Source organism: Lissotriton vulgaris, chromosome 8, assembly GCF_964263255.1.
Source record: "Lissotriton vulgaris chromosome 8, aLisVul1.2, whole genome shotgun sequence".
Classification (NCBI taxonomy): Eukaryota; Metazoa; Chordata; class Amphibia; order Caudata; family Salamandridae; genus Lissotriton; species Lissotriton vulgaris.
This window is the reverse complement of record NC_141696.1, coordinates 767,058,933-767,080,175: the sequence shown is the minus strand read 5'-3', so window position 1 is coordinate 767,080,175 and position 21,243 is coordinate 767,058,933. Positions and strand designations below refer to the sequence as shown.

General features: G+C 41.5%; 1 protein-coding gene across 1 annotated transcript in view; it reads right to left on the bottom strand.

Annotated features, from left to right (window-relative positions):
* Positions 1–441: 441 nt before the first annotated feature.
* The window catches only part of STS (steroid sulfatase), a 2,049,623-nt gene continuing 2,028,821 nt past the window's right edge, over positions 442–21,243 (bottom strand). Inside the window, exon 10 of the mRNA XM_086934659.1 lies at positions 442–893. Within this exon, the coding sequence (XP_086790785.1) occupies positions 529–893 (365 nt within the window). The 3' untranslated portion in view covers positions 442–528. The remainder of the gene's footprint in view (positions 894–21,243) is intronic.

The window sequence follows — 21,243 nt, the reverse complement described above, 5'->3', positions numbered from 1 at the left end:
TGTTTACACTCTCATTTGAGAAATAGCCTACTGATTCAACATATGAACAGAAAATTCATTTTAAGAAATAAAACAACATGCCATGCAATCCAAGAGAAAGAGTAGTAGAGAGATGGGGAACAATGTATTACGGCACCACTGTGACCCACATTTTGAGTCACACAAGAAATGGGGCAGCATTTCCCCACTAGCAGAGCTACTGATAACTGTTGTTCCTGTTTCTTTGGGGGGGAGCAAAGATGGACTCTTACAAGTTGGACCTGGAACGTCCACTAGGAAGCAATACTTTCTGGGTGAATTTGTAATCTGGGTCTGACCCCCCAGGTAATTCCTCCTTTTGCCTCTGGCTTTCACTGGGAGATTTCAGCTGCAGACCTCATAATTCCAACGGGGACAGCAGCTGCTGTTATAGTTCCATTAAAATTAACACACCACTCGTAATGAGTTCCTAATCATCAATTTATTGGGATTTTCTGAACAAAATGCCAGATTTTGAGGTAAATTAGTATCTCTTTCTTTTACTTGACTTTATACCCTAACACGCTTGTCTTTGTCACAGAAACAAAAATCAGCCCATGATGAGCAGCATGCCTGCAGCCATGGCTTCCAGATCGTATTGTCCCAGGATAGCTGATTGGTAACAGCCTGGATTGTTTTTGTGTGATTATCTGCTGCTTGCTTGATGGTGTTGATGATGTCATAAAACTGAGACTCTGTCTCTGGTGTTAATGGATTTTTCTCTTGCGGGTCTTTGGAGAGATCGAAGAGTAAAGGTGGATCATGTTGAGTGATAAAATCTCCAAAGCAAAAACAAACATAGGTATCAAAACATCCACTTGCACCCTCTGGGTAAAAGTTCGGAGTGAAGAAGAAGACTTTCCAAGTGGATTCACCTGCAATATACAAAAAGAGATATTAACTTTATGATCATTTATGCCTCCCTTTTGTTGAATCCAAAGCTGGCATTCTGTATTTGGTGTGCAATCTAAACAATATTGTTTAGAGCAAAAATATGGCATACATCGTTTCCGACAAAACAACTATCACTCGTAAATTATTTTTAAAAAAGGCACTTTTTAAAGTTCTGCTTCACACCAAGGTTGGATCTGATCACTGCGGATCACAGCGATTTCAGTGACAAAGTCAGTGACAAATATGGCCCGAGAGCTACAACTTCATACAAGGGATTGTGTATTTTTTTAATAGATAATTTAATGGCAGAGTAAACAAATAAAAGTACACTTTTAACAAAAAACATACCTGGAAGACCACTAAATTGCCCCACTAAATTGTTCAGCAACGTAACTGACCACACAGTAGACATCTTTCTGTCCCTAATTACATTCAGAGTTTCAATCCCAGAAGACTGCAATTTTTCATTTTTGCAATAGTGAAACGTAATGGTTGTTTTTGTATTAAAAGTAACAGAACATGGTCAGAGATGTATTTTTGACTAATCGATATTACCACATGCTCATATTTACCTCTATCACACACCACCCCCATTTCACTTGCTATCTCATCACCAATGCTTTACCTTCTTCAGTGGACGTGCATGCACTTTAAACAGGTGGTATGGTCATTTTATTTGCTCTTTGTCCGGACAGAATACATCACAAAGTCAACTTCTATGGTCAGCAAATGCCCATGTAACTGAACCACTTCTACTTAGTCCGCCTTCAAGATTCTTTTTCTTTGTACGTCTTGCCCCTATCCCACAGAACCCCTTTTTGCTTTTGGGTATTCGTCATAATTGTTCAGTCTTTAATAACATTTCAATGTAAATGCAGTACAATATTTTAGTTCTGACAGCAGCAAAAACTACCTTTGCTTCAATAGTTCAAAATGCACCAGTGCCAGGAGGCCTTGTGGAATGTGCACTTTATTAGGGTGATTGTATCAGACCCAAGGAGTGCAAAAACCTCCTTGCACATAACATGCCACCGTAGGCAATGTTGCAACAGAACTGATAAGAATCGTTTCCTGGAATTGTGCCCAATGCTTTTTGCCCTTCCTAGATCTCCATTGGTTTGAAATCATTAATAAGGGTTTGATGACCTAGCGATAATAACAATAGACAATCCTAAGCCTATGTTGTCCAATGGTCACCATAGTCTAGGGTAACAAATCCCCAGATTCTGGGGAAACCAAAGCCAGTCACGTCCACACAATCCTCCACTGAGGAGATACTCCCGCAACCACACTGTCAAAGGAAGGCAAATCACTAAAAGTCAAGGGCCTTATTTATGAGAAGTGTTGCATCGCTGCGACAAAGCAGCAATGCAACTCTTCCTAGTGCGCCCTCCTTGCTACACCATGGATGCGCCGTATTTATAGTACAGAGTCACAGATATGTCAGTATTTCTGATGAAACTGTAATAGAAAAAGTGACGCATTGCTGGGGTGTTTCTTAAAACAGATGCAACTTCAGCAATGTGTTCTTTCACATGGGGCAAGCCCCATGTGAAAGGGCCTGCATCACCCTTACGACTGCCATGAGGCAGGTGCAAGGTTTTGACACAATGACATCCTAGATGTGGCGCACTGAAATCTTATAGATTTCAATGCACCACTTCGACGAGGCTTTGATGTGCGGGAACTCCCACCCTGCATACATTATTCCTGACAGGGTTTACCAAGTGACGCATCTGCCTAGATGCGTGACTTCATAAATAGGGCACAACGTGGCGTATTATTTACGCTGCTGCAGCGTCACAAAAAGTGATGCAGCGGCGGTGTAAATGTGACACAGGGCTTCATAAATAAGGCCTCAAATGTCTTCATAACTGGAATGAAAAGGACTGTTAATTTTAAAAATGCAGCCTGGAGGTCACTGTTGAGAAAATACAAAAGCAGCAATTTAGAAGAGAGGTTCACTGGACAACTGTTAGTGAGAGGGGCGACATGCAAAAGATTACATTAAAAAGGATACCTGCTGGGTGGTCAGTGGGTTTGGCATGATAAATATAGGCAGCACTGAAGTGATGGATGATGAAGAAAAAGCAGATTTGAGGCTGTTGCAACTTGAGCATGGCCTGGCCAAGTTACATTTGTAGCTGACCCCTTGAAATCATGTGCCTCAGCCGGTGTGTAATGTTTACTTCGATTGATGTGGTGTTTAACTGACTGCCCAGTGCCAGACTATGTGGTTGCTGCTGCAGTCTGCTCTTTGAATCGGTTGCTTGAGATATCGGTGACGCGAGGTCAACCACAGTCTTATGTGTGCCAGGAACCCGGGTAGGGGAGCTCGGGGAGAACTGGGTGCTCCTTCCTATCGCTCCTCTGGAATCAGAAAGTGATAAACGATGTAGAAGGATGAAAGTCAGATAAGGCAAAGGACTGAGAGTCACTGATCTGCAAGATAATTACGATGATTGCAGAGACAACAGAGATCAGGCCCGAACGGCACTGATGAACTAGGGCAGTCCTGAGTATGCAATACAAGGTAAAGCAGAAGGGTCTGCTGTTCCTGGTAGGGCCCCCGCTGGTGTTGCTTCTATTGATGGCCACTGTGAGTTAATGGAAACTGATAGCAGGTTAGGTGACTGGGCCTGACCATGCCTGCAAGAGCATGAAGGCAAACACAAGATTGCCATCAGACAGCCAGTACCTGGTTATCTCACTAGCTGTGCCTGACTGGGACCGGTTACAGTGTAAAATGACCATAGATCCTCGCTGAGCAAGCTAATGTATGTGTACAATTCACCCCATTTATAATCACTAAATTAATAAGACACTGTTCAACTCATACAGAGGTGCAGGTATTATTGGGGAAGCAGGTGTAGTGGCAACAGGGCCAGGGATGTGAGGTGCCCATTTATCCCAGTGTTTTGCTACCTTTTACTTAGGAACCAGGGAGTAGAGAGGGCTGCTTTTGTGCTGTCATTTGGGCCCACTGTACTATTGTTCCACCACTGTCTGCATGCTATAATCAAGAAGCAGATAAAGATGTAACAAAAAGGCAGAATAGCCAAAATATTTGATTGTTTTAACCTAATTTGAACCAGTCTAAGAGGGATGTCCCTTCAGAATGTGACAATCCATTGCTGTGTGTCCAAAAAGGTTGCATACAATCATATACCATTTCAGGCCTTTGCACTAAAGACACTAGAGGTTAAAACACAGGGTCATTTAGGCCTTGTCCTTAGCATTGTAGTGAGTCCGCAAGTATGAGAGCCAATTTCATTTAGTGGTGACAAAGTTAGATTAAACATAAATTGGTGCATTACTCATTAAATTCACCAAAGCCTCTGCTTTACCCTGTCGCTTCAGTAACTGGATAATGCTCGCAGGTGCACGGATTGCCAGTCATCAATAAGAACAAATGTAATGAGCAGAGGTTGTGCCAGGGACTTTCAATTATTCTTGTTAAATGTTCAGCAGTCCAGCCTTGTGACAGCCAGTCTAATGGCCCTACATCCCTGTCTGTAGAGTCTCTGAGACACCTCAAATTTGCTATGGCATGCAGGTCAGGAGTTTCAATCGATGGCATCATCACTACGTTTCATCCTCCATAGTTTAACAATTTCAGTATTATTTAGTTGTGTAACACTAACACCTATCATTTAAGGTGATTTGAATCTGCTTTTTTGAGTGCTACATAAAGAAGGTTATTATTAGCACGTTATTATTATGGCCTCCACAGCAGTAATCATTCCACTATTTGGGTATTTTTACTTTGCATATTCCCTATACAGGCTTTGGCTGTTACTTAGCTCAATCTACTGCACACGCCTGAATGTACCCATAACATAATGTGTATTTGCAAATCAACACTATCACAGGTTATTATTAACCTCAGGAGTATGACAGTTTGAATGAACCTGCATGAGCTCATTCATATAGCAATGGAGTAAAACACAGATCCCTGAAGTTGATACATTACTTTACTGAGGCACCAGACCCAGATGTGTGATCTAGTTACTGAGCTGAATTCCAGCTAGTCATTTTAGCCTTTTCCCATTAAAGTAGTGCCTCCCAAACATTTTAGAACCACAACCCAAATGTTCGAATGACACACTTTTGCAACCCACCAAGCTTTAGTGGATGAGATGGGTAATTTTTCTATGCAACTAAGGGTGGAGCATGGCTTGACACCCCAAAAGGACTGCAGCTAGCGATTACATTCCGTAGGGGGAAGACTTTCGAGTAACGGAAGTGGCTCCTCCTATTGTCATTCGTTATTTTCACTGTGAACAATGATGTAAAACCCCTGTGCAGGATTCTACGCCATTTGCATGGTAAGCGGGGCTCTTCTTCTCTATAAATGAGCGCAGCATTTCTCACCTTCACAATGCCACCATTTACCTCGGCAACAGGGTCGGCGCACTGAGGAGAGTATTTTGAAGTAGACTACTTGGCATATTTCCACTGGCAGTCAATCTTGACACCACCTCCTCTTGAATGTGAGCTCCTTTTGGCAAATGCAGTTTTTTTTTAGCATTTTGACCAGTATAAACATGGGGTAATTTACTCACTTTACACAGTTTTATTATTGTTGCACTTGAAAAAGTGCAATGTCTTCTTGCTTTCCTTTCATTAAAACCTTAACACTCACAGCATTACTGGTTGTTTTATACCTGAGACCAATGGTTTTCTTATATAGGCAGATTGAAATCTCTTTCTAAAGCACACTTTAAGCCTCTGCTTTCCTCTTAAAACAATCCATCCATTTGCTCTCAAAATCCTCAGAATTTTCTCCCCAATGGGCAGATTTGGAGAAATGTTTTCTTGCCCCTTCTACTTTTCGGTATCATTTGGTATTTACTATCAATCAATCAATCAATCATATAATTTATAAAGCGCACTACTCACCCATGAGGGTCTCAAGGCGCTGGGGTGGGGAATGCTGCTACTGTTCGAAAAGCCAGGTCTTGAGAAGTTTTCTGAAGGTCAGCAGGTCTTGGGTCTGCCGTAGATGGATGGGGAGAATATTCCAGGTCTTGGCGGCGAGGTGGGAGAACAATCTGCTTCCGGAGGTCCATCTTCGGAAGCAGGGGACTGTTGCGACGGCGAGGTCAGTGGAGCGAAGCTGGTGGGTGGGGGTGTAGAAGCTGAGTCGTCTGTTGAGGTACGTGCGTCCGGTGTTGTGGAAGACCTCAATCACTCTCTACACCTCTTTTTAAACACATATTAATGACTAGAACTTTTCTTACCTAGTAACCCCAAGGATATTGATTCTTTTATCAACTCTACAATTTGGCATAAAACTTCCTTTTTGCTTACTATTAAACTTTTTATTAGAAGTCCTGGAGGAAATTCGGACTCTTATGGGTTAACCAACTCTTCACTGATAATTCCTTTCTGAATTTCCTGCAACCCCAAATTCTTTTTCATTTACCATCCTCGCGTAATAATAAATTTCAAATCCATAAGAACATTGTACTTCCTGCCTATTATAATTTTCAATCTTGTATCATCCAACCCACTTTATCCTCTTCCACACTGGGTATACTTCTTCTGACAAGTCCAAAGCCTTATCTATATACAGGTTCTTACAACAAAATGGCATAGTTAGGTCTAAAACTTACACTCAATTAGCATGGGAACATGATTTAAAAGTAATTTGGCCTCTTTTAATTTGGAGACATATTTGTTTAAAATTACCGAAAACTCCTCGAGTTGCATACACTACACGAACAATATTTTACATTTACAACGTACTCCCTTTTCTCCTGTCACACCTCATCACATGTAGCCTGACACACTTGATAGTTGTTGGTCCTGTCATTATCACCCTGCAGACACCAAACATCTATTATTTCTTGTCCCTTAGTACATACATTTTTGCTGCAAGTCTGAAACTGAACTAATTCTAACTTAGACACCTCATTGCCCTAACCCATTAGAAATGTTTTTGTTGGGAAGTTCAGCAGCTTGTTAGATTGCGGTTCACACTCATACATGAATTATAGATATATTATTAGCTGTGGCATTTGAGAAAATAACTAAGAATTGGAAGGCTTTTTGCCAATTATCCTTTCAGGCTTTACAGTATGCGGTTTGTTATAACTATAGACTTGACACATCCCCTTTCATTGGCCTCTATTTTGTGGTCCCCAATCACAAATTCTTTAGACAAAAAAGCGGACCCTCTTTTCCTCATCAATCCAGTGCAGAGGAAATTTTAAAGACTCCTTCATGTTCCTTTCTTTTCTAATTATGATTGATGATTTCTTATTGTTTAATGCACATTATCATTTAATGTTGTCCTCCAATTGTAATTGGATTGAGTGGAAATCGGGTTTCAGTGAATATTTATTATAGGTGAATCACCAAGCAAAGTGTCTTGATTTGCTTTGACCCTATTAAAATCTTTGTTTCCCTCAAACTTCAGAGTTACCAAAAAATTTGTTTTTTTTTGCTTTCCTAACTGCTCAATTTGTACGGCCGATTTACAGGTTTTCACAGTTTGTTGTGTGTTACAAAAAATGACATAGTACAGTCTTTCTTTCACAATAGTTGTACCCCTTCAAGGTTGTTGCATAATTCATTTTACTTTTCTTTCTCTATCTGCAAAGTGAGTGGACATTGTAAACACTAATCCTAATGTTAAAGAAAGGAAGCAGTAGAAGACATAGCCTAATATTTTACCTCTGTCTTTGAAGTGCAGCAAATGTAACAAGATAAATGCAGAATTTTAAAGACGTATTTATTTATTGCATAGACTTTCGCAACCCCTCCCACCTCAAAAAAATCTGCTCATGATCCACCAGTGAGTTGCGACACACGGTTTAGAAAACACTGCTTTTAAAGATTAGAAAATGAGGACCATTGAGTTGGTTAACAATACCATGTCTATCATCAGCCCAAGGACATCTCTTTGTTTGTGAACCTGTGCTTTATAAACAGGGGTAATGTCATATTTTTGAAGGACTTACTATGCCCCTCTGAGACTTCACTCTAAAATCTTTGGTTCCGGCATTTAGAGTTTTATTTCTCTCCTTAAGACTGCCACACTTTGTTCTTTCGAGGGCTATTAAAAGTGAAGGAGGAGGCCTGGTTGAACCAAAATACCCATAGCCTTCCTTTTTACAGGGTTTGTACTGCCTTTAGTCACAGTGCAGTATGATGGTCCTGTTTGTACTAAGCAAACACAAGAGGATGATGGACGGAGCGCTGAATCTTTTCATTTACTCACCCCCAGTGCCAGATCTGGGTTGAATCCATCTTTGTTCTTTAGCTCACTTCGCCACCCCAGTTCAGACACAGCTATATGCAAATCAGTATTGACCCTCTGCCTCATGGGAACAGTCCAGCCCTAATTTCAAAGCCATGTCTTCCCTTGACCGGAAACATACATCCTGGGACTGGTTTCGGGCTAACAGCCCTCGTCAGCCAGGCTAGCTTGAATCCAGTGGCAAAGTGAGCAAGAGACCCACGTCTGGGCATACCCTGCCAACTTAGGGCGAATAAAGCAAACACAAGGAGATGATGGACAGAGAGCTGAATCTTTTCAGACACTCACCCCAAGTCACAGATCTGGGTTTAATCCATCATTGTTCTTTATCTCACTTCGCCACCCCAGTTCAGACACAGCTATGAGCAAATCAGTCTTGACCCTGTGCCTCATGGGAACAGTCCAGCCCGAAATGCCAAGCCATGTCTTCCCTGGACTGAAAACAAACATCCTGAGACCAGTTTCAGGCTAACATCCCTCTTCAGCCAGGCTAGCTTGAATACAGTGGCAAAGTAAGCAAGGGACCCACGTCTGGGCATACCCTGCCAACTTAGGGCGAATAAAGCAAACACAAGGAGAAGATGGATGGTTCAGGGAAGACCTGGCTTGGCAGTTTTGTTGGGCTATTCCCATGTGGCACAGAGCGGGTCCAGGGATCTAGCTTTGCTCTAAGAGCCCTAATACAAGCCTAGCACCCAAAATATTTCGTATGTAAATTGAATAGCAAATGTGTGAAAATATGGTAGCCTTTAAAATAAAACAAAAGTGATTCAACACTTGGAAGTGTTTTAATTGAGCACATTAGATTTGATCACTACATTGAATTAAAGTAGCAAGAAGTGATAGTTTCTAATCATAAATTTAGAAATATTACAAATTGCCATCCTGTTGCCCCTCAAGATGAAGGAATTCTGGAACCAAGAGGCAAATCAGATGTTATGTGGCCATTACATTTGGCCAATCTTTGTTATGTAGATGAAACAATAATATAGTCAATTAAGCCATACAGAAGACAGGTCTTTGTAGATTGCTCATCCTGAACAAATGGATTTCAAGGTTCTGTAAAATATGATGACGGAAAGTCAGGTATATTAAAATAAAATATTTACATAGGATCACATACATTGGCCAAGTGGGAAAGTGGGATTAATCCCAGGTATACTTAGCTTCGTACTGTGTTATTCAGTTACTGGATGCGTGTCTCCATCCTTCTTTTTTAGCTCCAAAGGTCTGAGCTGTGAGTTTAATCCTTTATTGAGCTAGATTAGTAACCAGATGTAGTATCAGAGTAAATCAAGTACAGGAGTGTTTCTACAGGCTTAATTAATTTTGCACTTCTGATTACCCTCTTGGGGAAGGGACTGACAGTTCAGCTGGAACGCTGGTCAGCCCGACTGGGCCTCCAGGGGATATTCAGAAAAGTAAAAAGAAAGGAGGCCTTTATACTTCCCTTTCATCTTCCTTGTATTTTTATCCACCTCTACTTCCTTCTCACTATCCTTCACTTGTCGCTTTCTTTCGCCTTTAACACTCTCCCCTCTTTTTTTTCTGTTTTCTTCCATCTCATCGCATTTTCGCTCGCCTCTCTGCTCACCCCTCATTATGCATTTCCTACTCCACTTGCAACACTTTTCTCTTCTTTTTCATCTCTCTTTTCGACTCCTGTGCATATTTGGTAACATTGTACCTCTTATGGCGTTCTGTTACTGTGATTGGCCCGGAGCAAAGAGAATTTTGAGAAGTGTAAGTTAAGCAGATTTACAATATTTTTAAACCGAGTGGATAAAAGTGTAGAATCGATGTGCTAAAGTACATATTTTCTCAGTTAATGTAATGCATAAATATAATAGGTTTTTGAAAAATACCAATTGGAAATGGCAAATCAATATTTTAAGTGGTTAGTGTGCTGTTACACAGAGAGCTAGTCTACCCTTGTGTTGTGTTTTGCACTCCAAGCTCGTGCTCCCGACGGTATTTGATTTCTCGATGTATGTAACATCAAGGTTTCGAAGACCATGAACACTGACAGTTAAAACGGAGGAGCCGGCGGTGCTTTCTCCCGTATTGCTGTTGCCCCTTATGCTGTATCTCTTATTATGTACTTATTTTACGACTCTGACCTAAATGACATTTTTCTGCTGCCATATTGCCAACGAGTGGACTCTCCCACGGGGGCAGCTGCATCAGAAGGAATTTACTTCAACCTTAGTTACGGCAGGAGCAGTGGGTTCTTGGATCATCGCGCTGAAAAAGGGTGCAACAGCAATTACGCACTGCTACCCCTGCTTATGCTAGTGCAGATAACACTTGGCAGACTACTTAACCTAAGTCGTTGTGGGAGGAATCTTCAACCTCATAAGTTGACATCAACAATGTGTTGGCCACTTTGGTTTAGTCGTGTTGTGAAAGGGATTAATGGAGTTACACGTATGAAGTTAACTCAGTGGCCATCTTGGATCGGTCAATTAAAGCCATAATAAATAGTCATTTCGTATCCAAAGTCTACATCACCACAAGTTTGGAATCAGCTTGGCGGCCATTTCTGATACAATATTTCATTCTGAAACTTTGTTCTTTTTTTTTACATTATGCATTTGGTGAGGTCGAGGTGGCCATCTTTAGGCAGTCAATATTCGCCTTTCTCTGGTTATATTCTAGTGTGACTATTCTCTACAAAAACTACAAGTCATATTACATAGTGACTATTTTCTTCAAAAACTACACAAGGGAGTCATATATGCGTTTTTATTACATTTGTTGCAGTGCTGCATCACTAGCGTTATCTGGTTGGAGGGCGTGTTCTTGCTTTTGGAGACCACATGCAATCCATAAATCCGCCACCTCCATTTTTGTAATCTCCAGATGAACTATTAGGTGGAAAGAATGCTTTAGAGCCTTCACTGCTTACCTCAGAGCAATTTTCTGGTTTTAAATTCAAAGCAGACATTGGCTTTTAGAACATTTCCCTGGATTTGAAGGCCAAGAATTATTTGAATATCTACTAGTCTTCACCCCAGATGAGATTGAAGATGAACTTGATAGGTATGAGGAGGCTTTTAAAAGAAAATGTCCTTAGGACATGTGTATGTGAAACATGCACTTCAAAATACATTTCAGGGGTGCGGGGAGGTCCTTTGGACCCCCCCCCCCCCTGCACCCATGGAATGCATTAACATTTTGCGAATCGCTAATTGGAATTCGCAAAATGTCAATGCCTTCCCATTGATTCCTATGAGCCTTTTGGCCCATAGGAATCAATGGGAATTGCGAAATCGCAAATTAGAATTCGCATAATATTTGCGATTTGGTAAAAATTGCGATTTTTACCGAATCGCAAATATTATGCGATTTAAATCATGCATCCCATTTTGCGATTCCTTATTTGCGATTCTCTAAAAATCGCAAATAAGGAATCGCAAAAACTTACAATGATGCATGTGGCCGATAGAAACAATTGCCAAACCCTATGTACAGGTCATTGAAGAAAAAAAACCAATTTGTTTGAGAAAAAGAGCAAGATTTTGCATCTTTTAAGAGCAAACTCATGCAAGGTCCTTTGTTAAGTCCCTGTGCTCCTGGAAAGAAACTTAGCATCACGGTTGATGCCAGTAGTGCGGGGTTGGGTGCGATCTTATCACAAGGAAGGGATAGCCATGATCACACCTTTGGTTTTACCTCCTAAACTTTGAAGGTACATGAACGTCACTATTCGGTCATTAAGAAGGAAATGCTTGCACGTTTGTGGGCAGTTAACAAAATGTTTTGGAGACAAAGTTTTGATACATACAGATCACAAACCCCTGGTATCCATTTTAAGTGGCAGCAACATCAACTCTACAAAAGCAACTGCCAGACCAGTGCGCCTTAGCTCCAAGCTTTTGGAGCATCATTTCGACATTAAGCACATTGCTAGAGGGAAGTACAAGAAGGCAGATTGTCTTTCTTAGTTGCTCATGTTGGAAGAGAATTCACAGGCGGTATGGAGGGCAAAGAAGGCAATGAATGTTGGATTGCTAGTGTGTGTTGGTCGGAAAACAATCATGTCAGTGAGTTGGAGTTGAGGAGAGAAATTGATAAGGCTATTGAGCTGGCCAAAGTGATGAAGTATGCAGTTAAAGGATGGCCTCAGGAGAACTCTCTTGTAGCCAATTTGCAACCTTACAACAAAAAACAAGATTAACTTTCTATAGGAGGGTTTTCTTTTGAGGTGTGACAAAATGTTTCCTCCCGGAGTAGGCAGGAACAGATTATTTAACTTAAGTCAAAAGGACCATCTGGGTATGACTTCCAGTGATAAGAGATTGAGTAAAAAGTATTGGTGGCCGGTCATGGACAAGGATGTGGAAAATTGGGTTAGAATCTGTGTAGTCTGTAGTGCCAATGATAGGAGTTTACAGTGCAGGAAACTACCTATTGACAAGTAGAGTGTCCCAAAGGCATTTGGGATCGTTAGGTGTTGATTTTCTGGGTCCATTTCATATATTGCCGCTTCATCAGAAATATTTGATTGTGCTGGCAGACTATAGGCATCATTATGATACCAGGCGGTCGGACCGCCGACTGCTCTTGCAGTGGTCAGGAGACCGCCGACAAGCATGTGTGTGGACCGACTGCTGTCTTATGATGCGATCACCGGGCTGAAGGGCGCAAACTCATTGGGTATGCTGCAGCCATGGTAAAGGGCCAACTCCCTACAGCACTAACAGTACGTCTGTGTACAATGTGCCATGAACCATATTGTGCATTGCACATGGTGCACAGAGGTGAGTGGGGGCACTACATGTATCCCCGGGGCCACTTTTCAGTGACCCATGACAGATGGGGACCTGGTTTGGGGCCACCCATATCCCTCTCTGCCATCTTATTCATGGCGGTGTTCCCGCCATGAAAATGCTGTTGGAAAGGGAGATTGTAATGAACTGGTGTCAGATAATGGGGTAAAATTCATGTCTACTGAAATGAGAGAATTGCTGGAAGATGCTGGCATCATACCTAAAAGGTGTAGCTTGTATCACCCTAAAAGCAATGGAAGAGGTGTGGCGCAGCGGGCAGGGTGCCTGACTCCAGGCTACAGGGTTCACGGTTCGATCCCAGGTGCCAGCGGTAGGTTAGCCCAGCACCATGTGACTCTGGGCAATAGCTTGCTTAATCTTCCCGAGGGCCCCCAGCGCCGGGACACCACTTCGGAGGTAGGTGTGCGCTTTACAAATACTGATATCTAATTTCATGCGAAGAGGATGAATAGGTTAGTGACTGAGTCAATCAGAGGTGTTGTTGCTTCTGGTCTTTATGTGGAGGATGCGTTACGATTAATGTAGTAGACATATCACAATACCCCAATAGTGTTACTCAGGTCAGCTTTGAGAGGGCGCATATTTCTAAGATGGTTGTCAAACATTAGTGGTATGTTGACTGTTGTGCCAGAAAGAGATCAAGAGAAGGAATTTCCTGAAAAGGTAGCAGTAACATTTTGAAGAGTCAAGCGAGGAGCAAACAAAGATATGATATCACTCATGGTTCTATAAGGAGAAACTGGCTTGTAGGTGATTTTGTTCGCATCAAATTTCCTAGCAACTTTGCAAAAAAAGGAAATTTAAAGGTTGGACCTGTGCAGCTGATTGATAATATTAGTGCCGATAGTTGCGCTGTCAAGTTAACTAATGCACAATGGTGGAACTGTAAACGAATGGCAAAGATGGGCACAGGGTTGAAGGATTTAATGGTTCTGGAGGTCTCAAAACAAAATAGTGCTACTACATTTTCAGTTGTGAGAACTGAGAAAAGCAGCAGAAAGGTGCAGGGTAGCGAGAGGAAGGACAATAGGACTGCGAGCTGACTTTTAAAGCGTTAGAAGCGTCTTCCTGACACATTTTGATATTATGTATTGTATAAGAAATGATTCTCACAACTTATTCTTAGTGAATATATTCTGTATAAGTATTTTTTTAGGCCATCTCTAACTGTTTCTTTCATACTGTATGTGAGTTATTAGCTCACGTGGACTTTTCCAGTTGCTTGATGTAGAAGTTATTATTTCGTATTTTTATTATTTTTGGGGTCGTGGGGAGTTTTGTTGTGTGCATGAGAAGCTGCTTCCTGACAAAGTTAGATATTATGTGGTGTATAAGAAATGATTCTCACAACTTATTCTTAGTGACTATATTCTGTATAAGTATTTTTTTAGGCCATCTCCAACTGTTTCTTTCATACTGTATGTGAGTTATTAGCTCACGTGGACTTTTCCAGTTGCTTGATGTAGAAGTTATTATTTCGTATTTTTATTTATTATTTTGGGGGTCGTGGGGGGTTTTGTTGTGTTGTTTTTCATTATCAGTATGTACCATTATGTTTCAGTCCTTGTGGAAGACTGTTGTCATTGTGGGAAAAGAGAGGTGTGTTGTGTTTCGTGCTCCTGACTAGTGCTCCAGGTGGTACTGGAATTCTCGATGCGGGTGGCATAGAGGCTTTCAAGACCATGATTGGTGGCAGTTGAAACGGAGGAGCGGGCAAAGCATTTTCCCTTCCTGCTTCTATTGCCCCTTACGCTGTACCCCATCTCATGTAAATAAAGTGATTAAAAAAAACTGACCCACATGTCATTTTTTGGCTGCCAGAACTTGACCCAATAATGTTTGTCTGGCAAGCAGACATTGTGGGCTTTACATATGCAAGCAAATGAATCGTGTCTGCAAGTGCTTCAATTTCAATTTTGTAGTCAAGATCTCAGGCCTCATTTTGTTAACACAGATGGCAGGCAGCATTACCATTGCATTTAATAAATACATATTTTCTTTACACGAGCAGCTTACTAACAAGAGTCAGAAGATGAGAGAAAGAGAGAGACACTGCAGAGGCCATACACATTGCATCTCTTCAACTGGCCTGGAGTTTATGTGCTGTCAGTGAACAGGGTGCCAATGGGGAGGCATGGGCACCCTGTGAAGAGGTGCACATCACACAACCTCCACTCAAGTGCAGTTTTCTGCAGTGACAGCAGTACTTGTGGGCATTTGATGGAATAGTGTTTGAAATGGAGCAGAGAACAGTCAGGTTAGACACCACTGCTCGAGACTTGTGCCAGACTACGCTGGTTTAAGGTTCGTTGGAGCTTTTTCATCAATTTTGAACACTTTTAGAAATGATTGACCTACTTCGCTACAAACCTTTTTTGCTGAACAATCCTTGTGATTGATTACTACTCATTAATCCACTAGAATCTTCTGTTATGAATAGCCCTGAGGAAGTCTGTGGCTTATACCACTAAAGACGAAACACGTGTTGGTGGCTAGGATTGCTTATGAAGAAGTGCTGCATAATAAATAAAGACAAGAAAATCGTCTCAACCTTGATTTACTAAGGATTCTATGTACTGTTGATGCAAGCTCAGGATATATTTGTGTTTGGTTTTATATAGTAAAGATTTCTCTGTAATTTCTGGTTGATGGTGGATGGCCGTCACTTTATCCTTTGAGCTACTTGTACTTTGAGTTTAAATTGTCTCACAACTTTGCGCAACTATCACCCAGCCATCCTTCCTTTGTAGTATTGTGTGAAGATGTGTCTCGTTTTTGGCTCAAGAGCACATGAGGACCTCTGGCAGAGCCAGGCCTGAAGTTTGATTGGCTCGCCGATCTCTCACAGGGTTCTGTGTTTTGCACACTGGACTATCCATGATGCAGCACATCTCATCTTACAGTTATAACTCAACAGGTACAATCCAAGGAAAGACCTCACATCTAGAATGGCACTTCTCCTGATCACCCTCTCTTTAAAAAACACACAGTAGCTGCTCTCCTCAGATGTGCAAGCTGTGGGGCGTGTTCCATCAACAGCCAAGAAGAGTTTAGAAAGGCAATGCTCAGCATATCATCCAAGATGTAGATAGATGACAGATGTTTGCAGTAACAGATACAAACTTCTAATTCAGATTCACGGCTTGAAAAATGGCAGTAGATTACAGCATACTCATTCGTCATTCGTTGGAGTGGCGTGGCTCACTGGTTAGAGGCGGCAGACCCGGAAGCAGAGGATGGCCTTGGACCAGGGTTCAATTCCCGACGCGGCAGGGTCGTGAACCAGGGCCAGTGGACTCGATAATTCTCGCCTCAGTGCCTACTCTAACCAGGGATTACACTTGGCAACTCTGGGCATTAGCTTTCCTCATCTCCACAACGGCCCCCCACAAACGCCCCCCACAAATGCCGGGGATGCCTGGTTTCACCTTGGAGATACCCAGGAGGGAACATCTCACAGGGAAAGCCAGGACGGGTTCCCCAGCGGTCTATAGTGCCAGGACGCCTCCAGGTAGCAGTGCGCTTTACAAGACACATACATTTACATGAAGCCTTTTCATGACTTGGTAGGAAATGTTGGTGCACCTCGTCTTTATTGCACATTTTTTGCATGCCTTTGCCACACTGTCTATGAGCACTCCGCTTTAAATCAAACCCATTCCCGCTGCCCCTCGTTGTATTGCTTTTTTGCTCTTTTGCTCTTTGCAAAGAAACTCTGATGTAAATGTTGTTCCAGTATATGTTTGCGATTTATATCACCAGCGTGTTTGACTCATCTCGTCACAGCAGTGCCAGCACAATGCAAGTAAACGAGCACATTTATTTTAACAAATAACTCAGAACAGCATTATTTCATTTGTTTACAAAAAAATATTTAAAAAACGGAGACAGACATTTACTTTCTCTGGTAACACAAATGTCGCACACACTGGAAATACATTTCAGCAAAAGTGTTCAATATGTTCAAATGAACCTCTGCTAAGCCATCTCTATGAGTTGTCGGCTGCCAAGGGATTCTGTGCAAAGCTATGGCGTGCTCATTAAGCTGAGCAATCCATCAGAGGGAAATCATTATCAAGAGACGAGGTGAATCATATCTCACTGGAGGGCTTAATACAGTCTGCGCTCTGCCTTGGCTTTCTAACATCAAGACTGAGATTATACTTCAGATTGCACAGGTGAGTGACTGCAGGAAATTATCACCTGTTTCAACTAATAAGGAAGTAGGCCTGTTAACCTCTTTCTTTCCGCACATCATTAATCACAGGCAATAATAAAGGAACTACTCAAAAAAACATTTTCAAGGCCTCAACATTTGCACGTCACAATTTAATAATCGGGATAGTGAGGCCATTACAAACATATTTTAGGGGTATACTTTAAACAAGGTTTGACAAAGTCAGTAGGTCTGGCTTGCATTTTTTATTATGTCAGCCACATTTTACCAATGTGTGATAGACATTATTATAGCAGTCTCACTGCACTTTTGTCAAGTTTAGCGTTATGTGTGGGACACACAAGAGCCCCATTTCTACAAAATGAAAAAAGTGTCAACACGGGCAATGATGGTATTGGTTACTACATATAGTACTGTTTTGCAGATGACTGATCTGTGTGCAGTATATACTTCTTCAGTGTGAATGACATGGATTTTCCTTCCCTGACGTAAGCTGTGAAAATATGTAAACAGTATTGAAGGAGCTCAGCTACAATTTAGAAACTCAAAATATTAGTCACTCCTTTTGTTTCGTCAGCCTTTCACACTCTTTATCCCATACATCTTCTGTAGTGAATTTGAGGGTGGTCCCCCTGCCTGCACTGTAAATGAGGTCCAGGCATATTGGCAGAGATAACGGTGTGGATGGACCTGCACTCCTGAATAAATGTATATTTAATGCAGTTTACTGAGTGTTAGTGAAAATGTCTGCCTCTATAAATACGTGCTATCACAATAAGAGGTTAACCCCTGGCCTCTGTGTACTACTGAACTAAATGGAGGTTTGGGGAAACCCCCCAAGCCTGCGTGATGCACAGCTAGTGACCAGCTGGTCTTATTAGTATTTACCCATACCTATACAAAATTATATTCAATGTACATTTGAAATATAACACAATTTCAAAATTAAATTATGTGTTTGATAATTCTGTAATCACATAGTTTTACCAACATAAAACATCAACATCTTTATATTGCCACATCTCTTTGTAAATATGTCACATCAATCTGTAACAATCATTTTATTGTTCCAATCTTACAAAAGAAAACCATTTGTTTGAACACAATCTTGCTTCAATCCCAATGCATTTCTGTTTTTTGTAAACCCTTCCTCAGAGGTGTCCTAAACATTCATGATTGAAGATTCTATCTTAATCAATGTGAGGGAATCCTCCATTAGGAACTAGAACAAAAACATACGTTTTTGGAAAAAAGTGTGTTTGACAATGATGAGCAAAAGGATTTGCACTCAAGATGTCTAGTGTGATGTCCTTTGTACCGCATGCCAAGAATAGGTGAGTGAAAATGTGCCTAGAGGTCGCGTTTACATGCATTCCAATGCGACGTTGCATTTGATTTTTTTTTTAAATGCTTGTAATTGAGATTTTTTTCCCCATTTTTTTAGGGTAAAGGGCACAGCACAACAACAAAAAGAAATTACATATTCATACATATCCAAGAAAAAACAAATACATTAACACCCGGAAGAAAATTATACAATACATGGCAGGTCTCGATGTATATTCTGCTTCCCTTATTATAGTTCAGACATTGCTAGGAAGAAAGGAAAAAGGAAAGAAAGAGGATAGAAAACTAAATAACATTATCATCATTCTCATCCTTCCACTTGGTTATTGGCTCCCAAATTTTTAATCCAAGCCTCCTCCCCTTCATTCCCTTTCTAGCATAAATTGCCTTTTCCAGACTATATATTCTAAGTATCCTGGCTAACCACTGCTGATACGTCGGTGGCACTGGGTCGAGCCATACTGTAGCTATACACAATCTTAATACTGCCATAGCCACAAAGACAAAATACCCATCTTCACTCAAGGTACCATCCGCGTTCACGCCCAGCATAATTATTGAAGGCGTTAAGTTAAGTGGTAAAGCTAGTTCACTCTGCATAAATGTCTCGATCTCTTTCAAGATCGTACAGAGATGTGGGCATGTTGAGAACATCTGGATAATATCCGCCTGAGAGCTTCTACATCTAGGGCAATTAATTCCCGATATACCCCCCATTGCGCTATCTTCGCTGGTGTGTAATATAGCCGATACAATGTTTTATAATGCTGCGCCTGAAGGGCTGCAGAGCACAAAACATTCATGCTCATTTCTAATGAAACTTTAAAACAATCCCTTTCTACCTCCAACTTCCTTGCCCAGCTATCCGCCCATTTCTCCAAGTCATCCTGCTTGGTTTCAATTAACTCATAATAAAATCGCTTAATAGTGCAGTTTATTCCACCCTGTGCCACTTCCATTACAGCATTTTTTGCAAACCCCATAGTCCCCCCTGTTTTCTTAGCCAAAAAGCCTCTTACTTGCAGATACTTAAAAAACTGCCTTGTATCTACCCCATACTTTAACTGAATCTCAGAAAACTGTAAATTACCCTGTGTCCCAATAACGCCCCCAATCTTTGTGATTCCTTTTCTAGCCCATTCTTTAAATATCGCGCCTGAAAAAATATCTCGAGGGAATGCTGGGTTATCTATCATTCTGGTGTAGCTATTGTATCTACCTAAACCATATTTCTTGCTAATAGCCTTCCAGATAGTGTGTGCAGCCATAATCGTCTTGAAACACGTCCTCTTAAAGTAACTCGAGTCAAATTGTCTCAACATCACATTTTCCGCCTCTCCTCCCATCAGCAGGGCATACATTGCTACAGTTCCTAAATCATCCTCCCCTTCTACCTCCGCCCCACCTATCAGACCAACCATATACTGCAGAGCAGCTGCCCAATAATAAAGTTTCAGATCTGGTAAAGCCCAGCCCCCTCATTCTCTTGGTAATGCCATGTACCGCATTGCTCTTCTAGTTTTCCCTTTGGACCATATAAATCTATTGATCATACCCTCTATGTTCTTAAACCAGACATTTTTAAATAACAGTTGGATTGCCCTAAATATATACAAAAACTTTGGTAAAACCAACATTTGTATTATATTTGTTTGGCCAAGTAGTGATAAGTGCAGATTATGAAGCCTAGCCAGATCTCTTCTTACTCTAGTTAGAATAGGGGCGATGTTTAGTTCTACTATCTTATCTAACTCCGATGTAACTATAATCCCTAGATATGTACCTTCCCGAACAACTCAATGATCCTGACACACCACATTCTTATATTTAAATATTTGCGTTTTGGCGGTATTTAAGGAATAGCCTGACACTTTGCCAAATCTTTTTGCCTCCAATTCAACCTGTACGATAGCCTCCGTGGGGTTTGATGTTAGAACCGCCACATCATCAGCATATGCAAGTATCTTGTACTCCCCCCTATATGTTCTTAATGGGGGCATGCCCTCATTCATTGCCATCCTTCGAATAAATGGATCCAAATACATTGCGAAGAGCAGCGAAAGCATGGGCACCCCTGCCTTTTTCCCCTTTTAACCTGGAGTAGTGAAGTTAAGCCTGCATTTACCCTAACGGATGCAGCTGGGTCCCTGTATAGTGCTCTTATTGCAATGACAAAACCCTCCCCAAACCCTGCCCTAATTAAAACACACCATAGATAATCCCAGGAGACCCGATCGAACACTTTCTCGGCGTCTAAGAGCATTGCCGCCATCAGGCCCCCTGTGACTTCCATGGTGTCAAATAAGGTAATAAGCTTTCAGGTATTGTGGTAAATAAAGTATTACCCTGTCATAATTTCTATACTTAAACAACGGGCCATGTATTACATGAGAGGCAGAGTCCGTGGTGTCCGATTCAAAAGGGCTTTATTTCAATAACTCGAGTTAGGGGAGAATCGGTTCCATCACCACTAAGGTTCAGGAAGGGTCTTCTGAACTTTATTCACAGAGTACAATATTTATACATTCAATCTTGTACATAGGGAGGAGCGCTCCAGGCAGAGCAAGAAAAAGAGATAAGAGCATGTGGGCGTGTATGAGGGCGTTCACTTGAGGAGTCATAGGTGAGTCATGGGTGGGTGGACGGATGCATGGAGGGGGTCGCATGGCCAGCTGGAACCTTTACCCTACTTGTGTGTGCGACTTGGTCATGATGTGTAATTGACGTGTAACTGGGGGAAGCTGACT